This window comes from Megalops cyprinoides, chromosome 12 (assembly GCF_013368585.1).
Source record: "Megalops cyprinoides isolate fMegCyp1 chromosome 12, fMegCyp1.pri, whole genome shotgun sequence".
Classification (NCBI taxonomy): domain Eukaryota; kingdom Metazoa; phylum Chordata; class Actinopteri; order Elopiformes; family Megalopidae; genus Megalops; species Megalops cyprinoides.
In genome coordinates, this window is record NC_050594.1 from 22368363 (window position 1) to 22387326 (window position 18964).

At 46.7% G+C, this 18964-nt stretch overlaps 1 protein-coding gene across 4 annotated transcripts in view; it reads right to left on the reverse strand.

Annotated features, from left to right (window-relative positions):
• meis2a (Meis homeobox 2a) overlaps positions 1 to 18964 on the reverse strand; it is a 74992-nt gene that overhangs the window by 15633 nt on the left and 40395 nt on the right. For all 4 annotated transcript variants that reach the window (XM_036542056.1, XM_036542057.1, XM_036542055.1 and 1 more), the window contains exon 9: positions 7847 to 7923. In XM_036542056.1, the coding sequence (XP_036397949.1) occupies positions 7847 to 7923 (77 nt within the window). The remainder of the gene's footprint in view (positions 1 to 7846; positions 7924 to 18964) is intronic.

Consider the following 18964-nt stretch of genomic DNA (forward strand, 5'->3'; position numbering starts at 1 on the left):
TCTCTCCATTGAATGAGTTTAACAACATTACCCAATCAACAATGCCAATGTTAATTAATTTGGGAAAAGATCCTATTTTCTATGTATTTATAGGAGGAGAGTGGAACCACTAGAGAGCTTCTCGTAACAATGCACATTTGCTCAACCAATTAACAGAACACTGTTCACAAAAAGAAGGAGCAAATTTGATCAGCGGTACAGACATGGAGGTAAGGGGTTGTAGAAGGTGTTTAAGAGGTGGTAGCAGGGGCCTAGAAAGAGCTGCCCTGGCGTTGAGCTCTTTTGCTCCAGCCACAGGCCCTAACAGTGCTGAGCAATCACCGCCTTCCTTTCGCAAAACCCTGCTAATGAACACAGAACGGGAGGCGACAAATTAAAGTGTTAGAATAATCTCTCCCAATTGTGAGGCTACTGCGGGTAGTAACATGCTCTCTAAGGAGTTACCGAAGAAGAGGGATGGCATTCTTCACTCGAACAATGGGCAAGGAATTAAAACATCATTGTCATTATAATAAGATAAATATTCAAATGGCTGTGGGAAATCCTAGATTTTACTGATAGGTGGGATTGTGTTGTTAAGCCTCGGCCGTGCATAATGTTTTTTTGCGCTATTAGTACGTCTGATATCTTAATCGGGCAGAACAGGCATTTAGAAGGTTTACTTTTTTGATGTGGTGAGCCTCACTGTAATTGTAAGTTGCAATATGTAGGATACTTGTTATTCACAATCCTTTGTTTTATAGGAGACCTCGAATCTCTGCTACATTTTGGAGTTGATACCATTGGTACTTCATCCACAGCACTTTGAACTTTGGCAAAAACACTGATGAATAAACAGATGCATACATTGATTTATAGGGCCTTCCAGGGTGTGGTTATTGGCATGCACCCTCAAACCGTAGGGCAAGGCAATAAATTTATTTTATACAGGTAACAGAAATACATTAGGGGGTGTTGCGGATGCAATTACGGAAAGATTTTTGTTTTTTTTTGCTGTGGATGTGACGAAACCCAGGCCAAGCGTGTCTGAGCACGGAGGGAATGTCTGTCACAGGTTCACCGGGTTTAGGGACGTGAGGCCCAGAGCAGGGAGGATTCACTCCGCACACAGCCCCGGGCAGCTCGTCGGTCACACCTGGCCACCTTTCCCTCGCCACGCCCCGTCCCCGGGGCTTAGCCGCCACGCCGTTCCCCGTGGGCCGAGCGCCGGTCGCCGTGGCGATCTCCCTCAACAGATAAAGTAATTATTTCAAATCTTTTCTGTCAGCTCTCGGGTCCGGCGAGGCCCTCCCCCTCTCCTTCTCCGCGTTATTTGCAGCATCAGCAGAAACGGCTCTCACCGCACAACAGCCCCCCCCCTTCCACCCCACCACCCCACTCCCGCTCTCAACACCCTAGATTCTTTTAATGTGGACTGTATTTACCCCCGTCGAAAGTCCATAAGGAAGAGCTGCTATACGGCGTGCTATAAATAACGAGCAGGAATGTAAAAAGTGAATTGATCTGTCTGGCGTGGGCCCTGCAGTAACGGCGCTGGCTGAGGGCACTGCGAACTCATGCATGGCTGCCAAGTAGCGCAGGCCCAACACACACCAGGCTAATGGGGTTCTGCCATGACACCCAGAAAGACGCTTCCCGATTGCGCTGTACCAACACGGCCGCCCACAGTCACAGCATGGGGCTTGGCCTGGCGTGGTGGAGCTGCACCGGGCCTGCACCAGGAGTCAGAGATGCTTCTCAGCACGTCCTACAAATGAGCCATTTAAGCAGTACCCTTCAACCACTCGCCACCTTGAATATCCATGTGTGGTCATTATAAGCAGATCATGGCTACTCTGAGACAGAAAACGGAATATATACTTGACATTCTATTGTGCTGCATGAGCTGCATTTGTATTTTTTTACTGTGTGTATTTCCCTACAAGCCAAATAAATGAGCAAAATTTGCACAGGCAGCATAAATAAGGCTCCTCATTTGTATTACCTGATTTTAGATGGGAGTAAATTATTCTTAATTGCGGAGCGCTCCGCAAAGCAACAGAGTGGTTGTAAATGATAATGTGTAGATTATATCCAATTAGGCGAAATTGTTCATGTCTTCATTCAACATTTAGGAAATAATCGCAATAAAATGTATCGAAGTGATTTGATTGCTTTAATCAAAGCAATCAATCAAAGAGTTTGCATACACCCGTGGCAGGTTTTAAGCGGAGAAACATATTTGACCGGTAACAACGCCAAATTGCAGGAGATTACTTATTTTCTTAGTGGATGCGTATGTGTTAAGGGGTCTGCTCTTTCCAACAGAAAACGGTTAGTTTTAGAACTCGAAACCCACCCCTAAATATCAGGGTGCATATTAGAGCGCTTACAGCCGTACATTGGAGTGGCTCGTGAAGATACCCAGCCATGCCGAGGAGCTCTAAAGTAAAATGGAAGCTCATAAACAGAGACTTGACTGTATAGACTTTGCATTTTATCTTTGAGCAGTTTCCCCCTCTTTTATAGGCCCGCGCCTTCTCCATCCTCGGTTGCTGGGGGGAGCCGGGTCACAAATCTCGCTGCTATTTCAGTATGTGACATCTTCGCTCGTTTGCGGCTGCTCATTAACAAACAATACTGCTGTGAAATTGGTTTAATGACAAAGTAATAAAATTGCTATTCTGCTCACAGATGGCCTCGGGCACCGCAAGCTCCTGTAAGGGCTTACTGTGGGTGCCAGTATGCATTAAGCTGCTTATTCATGAAAACTGCATCCTTCAGTCCTTTTTCCCTTTCTTTTTTCAACTCCGTACCTGCAAATGAAATAAATTAACCTACTTTTTTTTCCCCTTGTACTCTCCTTCTCCCTCTCTTCCCTCCTTCCAGCTCTTACTGAGAACAAGAATTACCGTCTTAAAATAAAAAGAGAGAGAGGCTCGCCCACGCAAACGTTGCTCCATTTCATTTGAAACACAGAGCTCTTGTTATTAAACAAGCCGCCAATAACATGTAGCCATTGCAGAATTAAAAAAAAAAAAAAAAAAAACAAAGAGCTAAAACGAAACCCTTGTTTCTCAGTTCATCCCGTGTGATGCCTTAGTTCAGGATTCCCAGGTTGTTTGAGGGTAAAAAAGGCATTCGACTTTTGTAAGATTAACAAAGGATGCCAGTTTACGTCGGGAACATTTTTGCGGGCACCTGTTTTTCATAACGAGGCCGATGGTCAGAGAAGTGCCCTGTTTCCATTTGAGAGGGGCCCTCCACAGACTCTGAGCTGTACCGCTGCCAGGCTATGATGAAATAAGCCGATTGCCGTTTGACAGGTGGGTAGGGTCCTGTTAATTGCACTCAGGCATCTTAATACTGCCAATCCTGGGCAAATAAATATACAAAACAAAAAATCAATACAAGAAACACTGACTTTGGCCTGGCACATGTGCTTGCAATTTATTTTATTTTTCTCCGCATATTTGGATGAAAGAGCATTGTACAGTTGTGTACTGTACGAAAGGATCTATGTTTCAACTCACATGTGATTTCAACACCACAATGCATCTGTATTTATTAAGCAATTAGACTTTGCAGAATATCATACTAATTACTAATTACTTATCCAGGGAATGGAAATGGTAGTGGATTATTGTTTTGGCAAAAAAAACAAGACATTTTCCAAGAGAACTGTGTTTGCTATGTATTGCAATGTAATAAGGATGCAGCTCTGGAACAAAAAAAAGGCAGATCAAATGAATTTAGGGGGCCGGGCCGTGGGATCCTATGAGAGAGTAAATGCTGCTAATTAACTGCCAATTAGCGGTCCCTAAATGAGGAGGATCATCCTGCCCATGTTGGCTGGGCCCGGTGCCTTGAAACGCCTGGCCATCACCCTGCGCCGCTTCGGCTGTATATTTAGAAGCCGAGGACACAATGTGGAGGCCACTGGGACTCCCGGGTGGCGGCCAAAAAAAGGCCTGACATTTCCATGTGGGTCAAAGTTAAAGGGATAAACAGCAACTTCAGCGAACAGCAACTATCTGATCAATGCAGGACACTTAGGAGAGGGAGAGAACGAGAGGAACTCAAATGACCTGCATAAAAAATCAGCGCTCTTGGACCAGCAAGAGAATAAAACAATGAAGAAAAAAAACGAGGTCAAGCCAATTTATATTTTTACATTACATTTGGAAAAAATGAGTTATTATTTTGCTTTTCATAAGAGTTCTCAGCGCCAAGTCGGAGGGTCGTTAAAACAAAAAAAAAAGAGCACTGTTACTGTTTGACTAGCTTTCTTGTTGGGGTAGGGAGGAAAATGCAGTTATTAAGTAACAAAGCCAGCCTTTGATTTCCGTGTGACACCACCATAGATGCGTGGCCTCCTTTGCCACTAACAAGATGTTGTTTGTAAACCTAAGGCGCCGCGTGCTTTTCTGCCAAGTCTCATCTAGCGAGGAGAAGGCGAGAGCGTGCTGAGCTGGGCGCTCCGCTGCAGCATGGCTCTGTTGGCAAACTGATAGCACACTTTTTATTGTGAGCCGAACAATGGCAGGGGAGAGCCTGGGAGAATTCCTGCGCGCCTCCGCCTAGGATAGACACGTCACTCGCTGTCACCGGCAACAAAGGAGGTGACAGACAGGCCGGGGACTCTCAGTTTCCGGCCCCCTCGGAGACACGCCCCGGCCCGGGCCCCGCCTTCGCTGCGGGAGGCGTCAGAGGTCCGGGGGAACGGGCACGAGGGGGTGCTGCCGTCGCGGACCTATCGGCCGCTGGCCCCTGTCACGTGACCCCGCCATCTCGCAGGGTGCTAAGGTCGCCCGATCTGCCTCTATATCTTAATAAGTCACCTATTGTATTCCTTTCTCCCTGCTAATTAGTTGCTCTATCCTTTCGTTCCTTGAAAGAGCTGGTGGGGGGGGTGGGGGTGGGGGGGGGGGCATGTAAAAATAGAAAGTGGCTCTCTGTCGCTTTATTATTAGCGATATGCTGATATTGTGGTTAGTGTGGCTGTGGCATGGGAGTTTGCTGAATGCCTGTGTACGGGATGAAGGAATAATGAGTGGCGATTTCCTTCCCTTTCAGACGCCATTCCTCTCTTCAGTAGTCTGTCATCGGGCTCATCTTTCAGGCTGTGCAACGGCCCCTGCGCCAGGGCAGGGGGGGAGGGCCATGGGGGGGGTGCGTGAGGGGGGTAAATAATCACAGGACAGCGTGTTTGTGCTGGTGAGCGGGTGGCGCGTCTCGCTGTGCCTGATGCCGACACTTGAAAGGACCCGGTCAGGGACCATTTAGCCTAGACCGATAGAATAACACAGGGGGGCTAGAAAATGACAACTGCAGCTGGATCCGCCAGGCTCTACCTGAGCCAAGAGCCGGCGTTCCCAGAGGGGACCGCGGCCACTCTCCCGGCCTCATCCGCTCCTAGTCGGGAGCGCAGGCACCTCAGCGAGCCGGCAAACCCAACAAGCACCGTAACAGAGAACGGTTCACATATAGTCCAGGTTTGAACTGTGCCTGATATCACGACCTTGCTCTTCAGACTTATCCTCAAACTTATCCTCAACTCATCCTCCCAATTAAAAAACTAAGAAAAACTAACCTCAGAGGCTGGATCACGGCAGCAGTCACAGTCCATAACTGAAAGGACTGAGTGGATATAGTGTCTTTACCTTGGTAATTATACACACACAGCCTGGTGTTACTGTTTGAGGAGGAATTCATCTTCCCAGCCGCCGCTAATCGCCACAGCGAGACTGTGTACTCTAACCCCCCTTCTGTTCTCCGGGCGGGCTGATGGCAAACACTTCCTGTCTCCACGAAAAGGCCCATTGCAGGATCCACCGCATGCACGCTCCACCAGGTGAAGGCGCAGGTAGGCGCGCGTGGGGGAGGGGGGGAGCGTTTGGCCGCGCGGGGCGAGAGATCCTCGCGCTATCCTCTGACACGCACACAGAGCGCCCTTGTGCCCCTCGTCCAGCCACGATTGTGCCTCCAGACAAAGCGGTGATTCAGCACATCCTCCCCGAGGCGGGCTGGAAACTGAAGACGGCGGCCTGTCCTCTCTCCCTCCCTCTCTCTCTCTCTCTCTCTCTCTCTCTCTCCCTCTCTCTCTCGCCGTCGCGGGCCCAGCCGAATCAAAGGGAAGCGGCGCACAATGCCTCCGTAAGGGCTGGAATTTGGGTCCTTTTTTTTCCGGCCTATCAACAGGAATTTCATATCACGGGGTCTGTCATATCCCCCCGGCTGAGGAGCGGACTGTCCAAACCCCCCCCGCCCCCCCCGGCCCTAGAGAAGAAGACACCGGGAGAAAGGGGGCCCACTCAAACAATGGAACATTTAACTCCCTGTCCCGCTTGGTAAAGCTGAGCATCCTGTCTCCGTCTCGTCTTTCCAACACCGTATAACACCCAATAACACGCTCCCGCCGCACAATACCCCCTGTCCATTAGCCCCAAAACACCGAGTCCCCCTAACCTTCCTCCTTTTAGCTCCGCTCACCGAGAGCCATATTTCCACCCCGCTAATGTCCCGTAACGCGTGGAAGCGGCCGTCCCCCTCGCCAACTCCCTCCGCTGTGGCACCAGCGGGATGCTTCCCGCCGAGAGATTTTTTCAGGCTCTTTAACAGATACACCAGCATTTCAGGATTGGCTCAGATTTCACGGCCCTGAATTGAGACTCTCTTATTTCTCTCAGGTTAGCAGTTTATTTCTGCATTAATCACCATGACAGAGGCAAGGCAACTCAATTTTATGCTCCTGTAGGTAAGGTGCATCGTGTCCTGAGCGGCGCGAGGCATGAAACAGGCAGCAGGGCTAATCTTTGGTTACTGGTGTAATTGAAATGCTATCCACACTGTAGGGTGCATTAAAGTCAGATAACGGCAGTTCCTGTGGCCAATTTAAGTAGCTTGACTTGCCTGGAAAAAAAAAAAATTGCCTGACAGATAAGGCAGACAAACCGGCTAATTCTCCAGGCATGTCTCTCATTGTGATCCGGGAAAAATGAGAAAAAAAATGAATCACAGAACCAAAAAATCAATTGACCCTCGGGTAGCTCATCAGCCTGTGAGTCTGATAAACCTAAAAGCTTCGTTAATGTCTGCCTGCCTGTATCCCACAGATAGAGCACTTTGTAAATGAACCTGCTTTGATAAATATATTAAGGAAAGCTGCGAATAAAAGGCAGAGACTTCTCATTTGTAAATAGAACCTCCGCTACATGGAATTAGAATGATAAAATGGGGTTCCATGTAATTAAGTTTGTATAAGACCTGAAATCCGTGCAAATACCTTCCCGGAATTTTGAAAGGAAGCTGTCAGTTCAATTAATCTGAACATCACCCCGAGAATGTACTGAACAAAATTAAGCCGAAGATAAAACCTGGGCCAGTATTTTGATAAGTAATTCCTGTATCATTTCTTTGCTTCTGTGATCATTTTATTTAATCCACCACCCCCAGTTATGTGCTAAGCCATCTACAAAGAGACTGCTGGCCAGGCCACCGAAGCCTTAATCCACCATATAGCATGTGTAAAAAAGGGGGGGTGTGTGTGGTGGTGGTAGTGATGGTTGAGGGGGGGCGTAGATCTTCCTTTTTTCCTTAAATATATCAAAGTGAATAAATGTATATCAAACAGCAGAGAGCAGTGACTTACTGCTAAACACTTCCCTGATAAAATGGTTACATCCTGATAGCTTACATCCACCGCTCCGATATCCACAGAAAAAAAGGGGGGGGGGGTAAATAAATCGTTTTCACACATTATAAGCATTAAACGTCTCGGCTGCCGGGAAGAGGGAGGTGAAGCTTTTTAAAAATGAAAGGCAATTCGATCCTGGCGACCGCGATACAGACTTCAAACTTGACTCACCAGTTGTTTACTTGTAGGATGGTGAGGCCTGTGTCTTGGGCTAGCTGTTTTTTCTGTTCTTCAGACGGGTACGGGTGCTGCAAAAGAGAACGAAAACAGAGGGGGAGATGCGTTAGCGCTTTTGCTATTTGATTTTTGCGTCTGTTACCGGTCAGCGGCAAAGTAAGCGGGACAAGCCGTCTCACAATCCTCATGTTGCATGCCCTTGTCTGTAAGTCCATTCTCTGACTGCTGCAACGTGTCTCCTAGTGGCCACCCCCCCTCCAACCCGTGTAGAGGCCTGTCAACCCCTAAGGCCATCAGGTCCAAAGCCGGGTTTGTCAAAACCGCCAAAGTGAGAAGCTGAAACACAACACGGCACAGCTTCAAATCCTGCAACACGAGAGGGATAAACTCTCCTTATTTTTCCCTCCACACAACACTCCGTTTCCTTTACAGCGGCGGGGAGAGGGAGCGAGTGCAGATGCACCCGTTCAACATATTCATCTGTCAGAACACGATGAGGGAACACACGTGCACAGGTCTTTCTGTCCCTCCTGGTATCATTTAACATACAGCTGGGGGTAAAAAAAGGGGAAAAGCAAAGTAACAGATCCTTTGGAAAAGGTCTCCGATTGCCAGAAGATCTACCTGAAAATGCAATTCCGCAGCCAGAGATGCGATGATACTATTTGTGTCAGCTCCAATATGCCAGACATGACATGATATAAATGGCAGTCCTTTAGCCGGGCTTTGGACTCTTTTTTCTTTCCTGCCATGAAGCATGACAAAACAACGGTGATCACTGATGACAGACGTCTTAAAGAGCCAGATTAGGAGTCTCCGCGCGCCACAAATGAAACAAACGAGACGGTGTATTTTATCCGGCGGCACGACACACGCGGCTGTGTTTCGGGGGGACCGGCCTAATCCGGCTCCTTTTTTTTGGGCCAGATCAGAATCCGTCAGCACGCCATTCGCGGGCCCCGCCTTTGTTTGCAACTTTTCTATCATCTCCCAAATCTCACCAATGTGACAGGAGCAAAATACAACATAAACCATGTCTTACTTCAGTTGTGCCATGGGCACGTTTGTCTTGGAAATGTTTTAGCAAAAAATATATATGTAAATGTATGATGTAGTAAAAGTACATATATGTCAATGGAAATATACACAATTATATTTTTTCATTGCTTTAAAAAATGAATTAAAGAAGATTATGTTATCAGGATAGGTAAGAGGGACCAGTGTAATAGGACATTTTCAGGGAATGCTATGTCTCAGGGTCCATTTTAATTAAAGGTCAGAAAAAAACATTTGAGGAATGCATTCAATTAATAAGAAAATAACCCTCAGATTGGACAAATAATGAGAGCAGGCTGCAGAGGAGGATTAATCAGATTTGTAGTTGTGTGTGCAGTGGCTTTTAATATGCTAAAATTAACAAAGAAAGATGATAACGCTTAAATAGAAATACATTTTTTGATTGCTAGGTGCTGACATTTCTTTGGCTGAGGGAAATGGGCCTTTCTCTGTGAAAGTGTGTGTGTGTGTGTGTGTGTGTGTGTCTGTGCGTATGTGTACGGTTTTGTGTGTGTGTGCGTGTGTGTGTGTGTTTTCTTTTTCCCCTTTTATCCTTGGACAACAACACGTAATACGAGCAGACTCTTTCCTCTCCTCTGCCTGCTCTTGGCTTCCTCAGATTTTGCACATTAGTAATGACCTCTGCCTTACTATAAAAAACACTAATAATTTTCGGCAGAGGAGAGAGAGAGAGAGAGAGAGAGAGAGAGAGAGAGAAAGAGAGAGAGAGAGAGGAGCAGGGCTGGATTGGAAATGGGAGTTAGTAATTTACATTGTATTAAGGCTTCCTCGGCGACTCAGGCCTACTCCTGGTCATCAATCCTCCACTGTCAGCCTGTGCAGTGTAGCACGGTGATAAATACACCGACCGACGGCACGACTCGTCCACTAGCCACATAATGAATGGTTTGAACAAACAAGAAAGATGTCTCATCAAGGAGAGTGGGGACTTTAAAACCCTGGAAAAGCCTTGGGTAAGGAAATTTTCCCTGACCACGGACACGACAAAAAAAAAAAAAAAATCTTATTTCTTTCCACGGCCTTTCATCAGCTCCCCCACTGTCAATTACGGTAAACACGTGCTTGCTCCTCACCTCATCTCTCTCCCACTCTTTCTCACTCCTTCCCTCTTTCCAAGAGAAGCAGCTGTGTGCTGATGGCTCCTCTAACCACTAGCTCTAAAAATACCGCTGCACAAAACAGAGGTTGGTGCAGTAGCAAACTAAAACTATGTACAATACAGTATACACAAAACACAGAGAACCAGAACAGCTGGGTGGCATGGTGGATGGAGAACTGATTCTAGTGCTGGAAGGTGTCTGTAATGGCCACCAGCAAGGTACTGTTCTCAGCTTCAACTAAAATATTCAGTTGTATAAACAGTTAATGTGTGGAAACAATATGCTGTCAGCTTGGTGGCTGCTTATCTAATGATTCCCTGAAACATGCAGAGCATGTTCCCTTGATTAGAAAAAATAAAACATACACAAAAGATACAATCGAAAACCTCCATATATGCTTCCAATTGTATCAATGGACAGCATTTAAAAAGCCCAGTCAAATATCATGAAGCCTGACTGACCGCAAAATGTAAAGCAGTCCATAAATAATTAGGCAGAGAAATGAGCAGGTTTTTTTTCCCTTTTTTATTGCCGAGGCTAGCGCTTGGCTTGGATCGAAAAGCTCTGTTAATTACAAGGAAACCTATTAATGGCGCAAGTGTACAATATCCAGCTAGGATGCCTCCATCTTATTTTTAATATCTCTACCCTACAATAATAGCATACACGCACACGCACACACACACACACACACACACACAGAGGCTGTGGAGGCTCTGCACAGAAAGAGTAAGGTGTATTGGCTGTTAAAGGTCCACGCGGGGCGTGCTTTGTCCCCCTGCATGTGTGTGCTCACACTGCTGGCTAAATTACAGGGTGTAATGCTCTCTCCCGCTCTCCGCCACTGTGTGTAATAGCACCCGCAGCAGCTGAACTTTGCAGGCCGAGCCCCGGCACTGCGGCACGGGGGCCCGATGATGATGATGGATGACTTCATCAGCGCTGAGCCAGGCTGCAATGAATTAAAGACGCGGGTCACGGGGGTGAGATGTCCTGCAAACCCATTCCATGCTAATGAAGTCTGGGGAAATTGCAGGGCTCGGGCTGGCCACTCCTCGCACGGTGGCAGACAACGGCTTCTGTTTTTATTTTCCTTTATGCTCGCGAAGGCTTGTTCTATAGAAAAGGTTACCATGCTTCTCCTTCCCTTTATTTTCTCCATGTTTATTAAAGCGATAAATCTTTTTTTTTTTAAGATCTTACATTTAATAAAGGGACCACTTAGCAATCCATGGAGATAATTCTTTAAATATTAAATAACCCCTTTGTCAGTTTCGCCTGTTTTGAAGCTAATGGGATTCCATGGTGCCTTATTGCAACCTTCAGCTGAAAACATATTTGCGAGTTTCTCTAATATTGTCCCATTTGCCTCAATGCATTATTTAATTATATTATTTAATATATTTTTCAAATTGATTGCAATCTTATTTGTTTTTAATCCCAGTGACTATTTGGTGATAATAATATTCACAGTCCTAACAAAAATAATCAAATATAGGCATGACATTTTAATATGTATTCTGTATACAGAGGAGTAAGATTGGCATATTATAAATAAAAATATGTTATTGTTAATATTATTACGTTTTATTACAAATGACATTCAAACCGAGCATATGGTGGAATCTTTTTCAAATGAAAAATATGTCAGAAAATATACATATCCAATTTGACAACTGGAATTTATTGTCCATAAAATTTTGTTAAATAAGGTATAAAATGATTAACATTATAAATTAATTTCAGGAAACAGAAGTCCTCTGATATTTACTCTAATTGTAAAATACACACCATACATTGCTAATGTGAGTCTGCACATTATCACCAATGAACTTCAAAACCCTAGAAAAGAATATGCTATGTACAGGAATCAGTGCTGTTATTAAATGAGTTTTACTACCAAGATTTGCATTGAGTGAATTATCTACAAAAATATGTTAGGAAATTGATAAAGCTAGAAAGGGAAGTTGTGGTGTTAAGAATTTGCCTGGTCTTTCTGTCTCCCTCTCCTTTGCTCTCTTTGTGTGTTTTTGGGTGGGTGGACGGGGGGGTCTGTTTTGTGTTTGTTTTATTTTCCGAAGCCTGAGCTCTCATTGCTTCCTGACAACAGGGAGAAAACAGGCAAGAATGCCACATGACTCACTCTCCCAGTCCAACTGCCTTAGACCACTCTCCAACACAAAACACACACACAACACACACACACACACACACACACACATACACTCAGACACAGACACAGTCACACACATGCATGCAGACACATACTCACACACACACCAACAGACACAGACATACTCACACACGGAGGCACACATGCACACAGACACAGACACTCACTCACGCACACACACACACTCACTCACACACACACACACACACACACACACACACACACACATCCAGCAGCTAGGCGAATGCCGCAAATAACTTAGCTTACAGCCCTGCCTCTCCAGGTTCTGATGGACTACAGAGCAACAATTACAGCAGTGGGTCATGGACGGCCCCTGCGCTTGTGTCTTCAGAAATAAAACAGTTATCATTTCATACACTTCAAAGGCCTGTTCCAGACCCGGCAGCGATGCACTGCTATTGTGCGCAGGGGCTCCCTGCTTGAATTCAGAGCTGCCCCCTCAACAATAGCTGGCTCCACTCCTGCTCGCTCTTGGCTTCGGTCCAGTTGCCTGTTTGCTTTACACCATTAATTTATGTTCACTGAGATGGTGCAAGGTTCTAGAGCAACTTTGGCTATCAATTCGCCTGCCAAGCAAACTGTTGCCTGCGAAAGGGGAGGAATCGGGCCCCCGGAGGATCCCCAGAACACAGCTCATAACAGTAAACATCCATAAGGCTAAAAAGCAATCATCTCCACTGTCCCTGTGCCAGGCGCACACGTACACCATTCACTCGGGGAAACAGCCACAATCGCCAAAAAAAAAAAAAAGACCCATAAGAGGACGGCCATCGAAAAAGAGAGGCATATTCCGCTCAGCATCCTGTACCCCTTTGTCTGTCCCACGTGCACCATGGGAATGTGCCACATCTCTGGCAGTGCATGCTGGGACTGTGATGGACTCTTCTGGACCTCTGCCGGCACCGATGTTCTCCCCTTTCGGGACCTCGGGGATTGCACAGCGGAGTCTTGTTTCCCTCGAGACTTCTTTTCACCAGTCAAAAAGGCTTTCCATACCCCTACAGTCAACTGGCTACCCTGCCTCTGATCTGCATAGCCAAGAGGGGAAACATGGCTTAGCTCAATACTACCTTAATTTTACCATTACACAATGGAACGCCGATTACTGTGTGCTCAAACATGTGAAACATGGATGAATTAGACATGGTGCATTCAAGTCTGGCTCTTTGGCCAGGAAGCAAAAAACCAGGAGCAGAAGGATTTAAACACATATGGCAGTGGATTAAAGAATGCGTCAAATCAACTTCTGGTTGAAAAGCTCCAGCAGTTTGGCTTGTGTTGGTGGCGTCAACACTGCAGCCTTACTTTACTCTTTCTTCTTGTTTTATTCAATTAAAACATCTTTGCCAGCTCCACACAGTAGCTACCTGATCTTGGCTGGGCTGAACTAAGGGTTTAAGAGTGCCCTCATGTTAGAACTCCATACAGGGTGCTGTTGCCTCTCAACTTGATCCATGGCAGAGGGGGCTACACCTGAGCCTACAGCTCACCAAAAATGCAAGCCCAGACACTACCCTTTCGCAATGGTGCCAGATAAGGACCTCAGTCCTGTGTTGGCGGTGCACAAGAAAAAAGGGAGGCGGCAAGGGCCTTGTCTTTTTTAAGGGACAAAAGCTCTCGCTCTCGTGGGCCCGGGTGCAGATGTCGCCCGCAGCCATAAGGATGAAGCCGTTTAATCTTCAGATCAAGTTCGGGGCTACCCTTTCCAGCACGCCGGCTCACCGCTTTCAAGGGAAGGAATCTGATCTCCGCGTCCTTGCGAGGGGCCGAGTCTCTCCCATCCACGGGGCCCGCCGGCATTCTGCCCCATGCTGAACGCCATTCGTTACAAACCCAGTCCGTTTCGGCTTCCCCTTTTCTTCAGACAAAAAAAGTTTCCACACTACGTTTAGCCCGGGTCTGGCTGGGTTGGAATGCAGCCTTGCTTCTCTCAGTCGATGCTCTTGCTTTGTTGTCCTGACAGGTTGTCCTGCAGCTTTTTGAGCTGCCACATGCACTGGCGGGATCAAAGATGGCGGTCGCGGACATCGTGTGGCATTCCTTGTGCTGAGAGCTACATCGTCTACTTAAATGTTCCAATCTGACAGAACACTACCCAGCTATGATGCAACACTCTCTAGCTGCTACGCAGCCTGAGCTTTTGCTGTGGGCCAGTCCTTGTTGCTCCCACTCACAGCCACAACTCAACCTGTGGCGTTATTCTCAGTGAGGTGAGGAGAGCCCAGTTGCTATCAGCCCAGGGCCACGCCACACAGAGGGGTTAACCCTCCCCGTACACAGAGATCCCATGCCCTGCCACTTGTCACTATTGCCCGCCATAAAACCATCAGGAGCACACACCAGAACACAAACTGCCCCCGTCCACTGGATAAGCATCAACACCAATTTAATGGCCTGTGCACACATTGTAAAGCAGTGAAACTCCAACCGGACGAATGGGATAAATCAAACATGGGCTGAGGCCAGGGGGGAGAGAGCCAATTAGGGTCTGCTGCTGCTGGGTCCTCACATGGCATTGGCCTGGCCCAACCGGACTCACACTGGACCAAAACCAGCAGTGCAGACCACAGGCTCAACTGTAGTGGACCGCATAAAAATGGCCAACTTGGCGAAGATTTTGCTATGTATGACAAAATATTACTACTTTTATAACAGATGAGAGCCACATATATCCTGCTTCTCTCTCTCTCTCTCTTTTTCTCTCAAGAGAAAGTATCCACATAGCTTCACAGGAGACACACACACAAATACACAGTCTGTCTCACACATATACAGACACAGTAATACACACACACACTGCAGAAATGGGAATCTCAGCTGCAGAACGGTGACGTTTTACTTGACGGTTCTATTCTGTGGCTGAAATGAGTCGATCAGTCTAGCCGGGATTCACGGGCAGCAGACCCCAGACCTCACATCGCAGGCATGTTAGTCCATTAGGCATCTAACTACCTCTGAACAATTCCTCTGCATTATCTCTCCCCCCCCCCCCCCCCCCCTTCTCCCTAGGGCACAAACTTCCCCTCCGCTGTACTTTTAATATATTTGGTCTGCATGAAACGGATCGAGTTATTACATGCCAGCAGATCAGGTTGGACAGGAATCTCCTGGCTCCTCCGCGAAACAACTCATAAAGCCAAGAACAACAGGTCAGCTAATGTGAAAACAGCTGCGCGTTTTTAGGCCTCCACTCCAAGTCTCGGCTAAAAGCACTCTAATACCCAACATAAGCAATGAGGGCATTCCTGAATTGCAATTTCCATTGTGTCCTCCAGAGCAGCTTCATTGAAGGATCTCACGTGGAAGGGGGAGACTGATCTTGAGCAATCTGACAGGTTCATTTGTGAAGAGAAGGCACTTTCATTTGTTCGCAGCAAAACAAGGTACCGAAAGTACCACTTGGCAGCTTACTTTTTTAATAGGAGTGTTCCGTAAGTGTAGTTGAAAACAGTCTTTTTTTTTTTTTTTTTGCTAGAGATGTCAGGAACAACAAGCATCTCGAGGAACAATGGCTTCTTACAGGACGCAAAAACCAGCTGTGATTCTGATAGAAACCCTTGAGGCAATTCTGTAATGTCAAGGCTATTTTGAAGTGTAATGTCAATTTTGTAATGTCAATTTTTAATGTCAAAATTAAAGCCAACAAACCACCACAGCAACAAAAGCCATTAAAGAGAGTAGAGCTGCCCTGAACAGCTGCAGGGGTCATTGCCTGGTTGTTAATGGCACTAAATGTGTAGAAGTCAACCATGTCACCTATTTAGCAATTTTTCAAGTGGAGTGAACACCGCTGGATATGAGCACTGCCCACTAAAGGAAGCGCTAACCTTCTGAGAGAGCCGAGACATTGGTTAATGCTTATTTTCTTCATGTTTATTTATCAAAGATTACAGTGAAAATGGTAAGCAATGCAACAGGCCAAGCCTCGGTCTCTCAACATCTAGCACTGTCTGTTGCTCTTGGGAATACCACAGTGTGTCTTTCTTTCTAAAACGCATCTTCAGAGAAATTCCACACACTAGTGCATACAAGTCAAGAATATTTCTGGTCACTCGCAAATGCCCTAGCAGTATATTGCTGTAAACTGACAAGTGACTGGAGGACCTGCAGATTCTTCATGTTCCAGAGACAAGTTGTGAGGAGAGTTAAAATGCCTTTATGATGTGTAAAATTGGGGAGGGGAGGGCTTTCAGAGAGGCCATCCTTAAGTGCATTCTATTCTCATTTCTCCACAGTGCTGTTATTGGCTTTCAATCCTGCCCCTCAGCAAGGAACCCTCAGAGCCCTGGTGACCCCTGACCTACCTGCCCTGCATTGCTATTGGCTCTTAGGTTGTTGCTGGCTTTATCTACTTACAAAAGCAGGCAGGAAGTGGTAGCAAGCCCAACAGCCCCATGGGAAAATAGCCATCAGTGAGCTCAACTTACTGCGATTATATGAAGGGGGGAAAAAAATCAGAAACACGGCTGACCTTTTCGTGCTGATCGTTTTCTTAACTAATGAAACGCATAGCCTGGAAGTCCAAAACATCCCTGTCTCTGCTGACCTGGGGCGCCGCGCCTGTTATTGGGAATCGGGAAGATTAGTGAGGGAGCGCGCCGGGCTGGACGCCCTGCTATGGATTGGACTGCTGGATCTTTACACCAGCTCTGTCCTCCAATGCTGCATCTACCAGAGGCCTCTGGAGCACATTAAGCCATTATATCTGAGACATTTTTTATCACAAAAGTCTTTTAATTAATGATAATTTATATACCTTTCCATTAGCGAGGTTAATGAACTTTTTAGCTCTAACTCCTATCTAAGATTTTCATTACCGCAAGCGTTTTTTCCCGTGCTGCCTCTCGCCTTGTCCACTGCTACCGCGGAGGGCTGCAGTGTGGTGTTATCCTGCCTCACGGGCTCTGAGAGAAAGCTGAGCTTTTCGGGGTATCCTCTTAGAGACTAAACCAGCCACTGCCTGCAGACAAGAAACAACATGCGCCATACATCGGCCTTATAAACAGGGGCGCAGGAGGACTAAAACAAACTCAAAGTGCAGAGGAAGGTCATTAACCTTTCAGACTAAAGTGAGGCCTGATGGCTGCCGAGCTCAGAGCCCGCTGACAAGCGCCTGTGTTCTTTTCAACAGCTCATCGAGCCCCCCGTCTCAAGAATGTAACACAACCGCAAGCCGAGGTAACCGAAGGTCCTTCCCGCTTGCATCGCTCCGAGTGAAGCCGACTGGAGGTGTAAAAGACAGCTGTTGTTTTTTTTCTTCTAAATTCCCCTGCTCCCCCCTTTTCCCTTCTCCCCACCCATGGAACTGACGTTGGAATAATTAATGATGCAGCCAAGCCGGGGAGGGTGGACTTTGACCAGCGGGCCAGGCGGCTGCGTTTCAGGCAGGCCCCTGGAGCGAGGCAGCCCCCGCTAATACACAATGTCCTCTATTCTTCCCGCGGAGGAGACACAGAGCACCTCAGTCAAGAGTCTCATCCCTAAACTCTTAACCCGGGCTTTTAATGGAGCGTCTCCACACTGACTTCTGAAGAACCGCTGCAACCTGTACACCCCCTCCTGCCCAACCCCCATCCCTTCTTTTTCTCTCCCCCCCACTCCTCTTCTGTGCATCATTTTGCCTCTCTGCTCCATGCAAAACAGTATGTTATTTTATTATTTATTTTTGGCTCTCCTGATGGCTTAGACTTGGGGGCCTGACCTATGCAGTGATTGATGGTAATGTCTCAGGAAGTAATTTTCCTGACAGCGCCCTCCCGCCTTTCAGCACGGCTACAGAAGAGCTGAGCGCAATTATGGCCAACTTTAAACTCTGTTTTCTACACAGGTCCTTATAGGCAGAAAGGCCCGCAGCGGCATAAAGTGCAGGCGGCACACACTGTCGACGCTACGCAACACAGACATACAACCTGGAGTTGTGGAACACTTCTGAGAAGGATGCCAGGAGAGGAGGGAGTCGGGGGGAATTGTGGGAAAACTAACAATGGACATCTTGAAACGAATCTGAAGATCGCTCTAATTCTGGGGCGCTTCAGATCATTTTCTGTGATTCCATTACTGTCAATGGTTGCAGGGTCTATTATGCCAATTACAACGCAGTTCTAATGTTAGGAATGCTACGTCGCGGAATTGCTAACATCTGTAAGGCATGTTCCATGTGTTGGAGGGTTGCCTTTGCTTAAACACACATCTTTTACAGTTGCTGCTGCCTTCTCGACAGTGCACTCCACATTTATTTACTTAATTCTACTCAAACTGTGCCGAAAAGAGATCCCTCTCTGTTTGAACCCAAATAACTTAAAATGATCCGTGAAAGCTCGCCTTCCTCTTTCCGTAGACTTCATTCCTCTTTAATATCTGCGCGGAAAAGAGCGGAAAAAAATCGTCAAGATAATCAATGGAATAGGCACAGAAGCCTCTTAATCTACAGAGGGATTCCGTGCTGGATATATACTCATACACATGCAAATGTGGGAATGAGAGCACACGTGTATCTGCCTGGATGGGTTACTTAATGACACAGACAGCTTACCTGTGCTTTTCTCTATTATGAAAATAACTCTACTTATATGTTTGAGAGGATACTTACAGAGGTAAGGAATATACAGACAGCAAAACTTCCACCACATAGCAGAACTAAGCTATCCCAAACAAGCTTCACAGTGAAAACACCAGACCTGGGACCATGCGACCACCACCAAAGTGTGTCTGGGGACTCAAACAAGAATTTATTTCAAATGG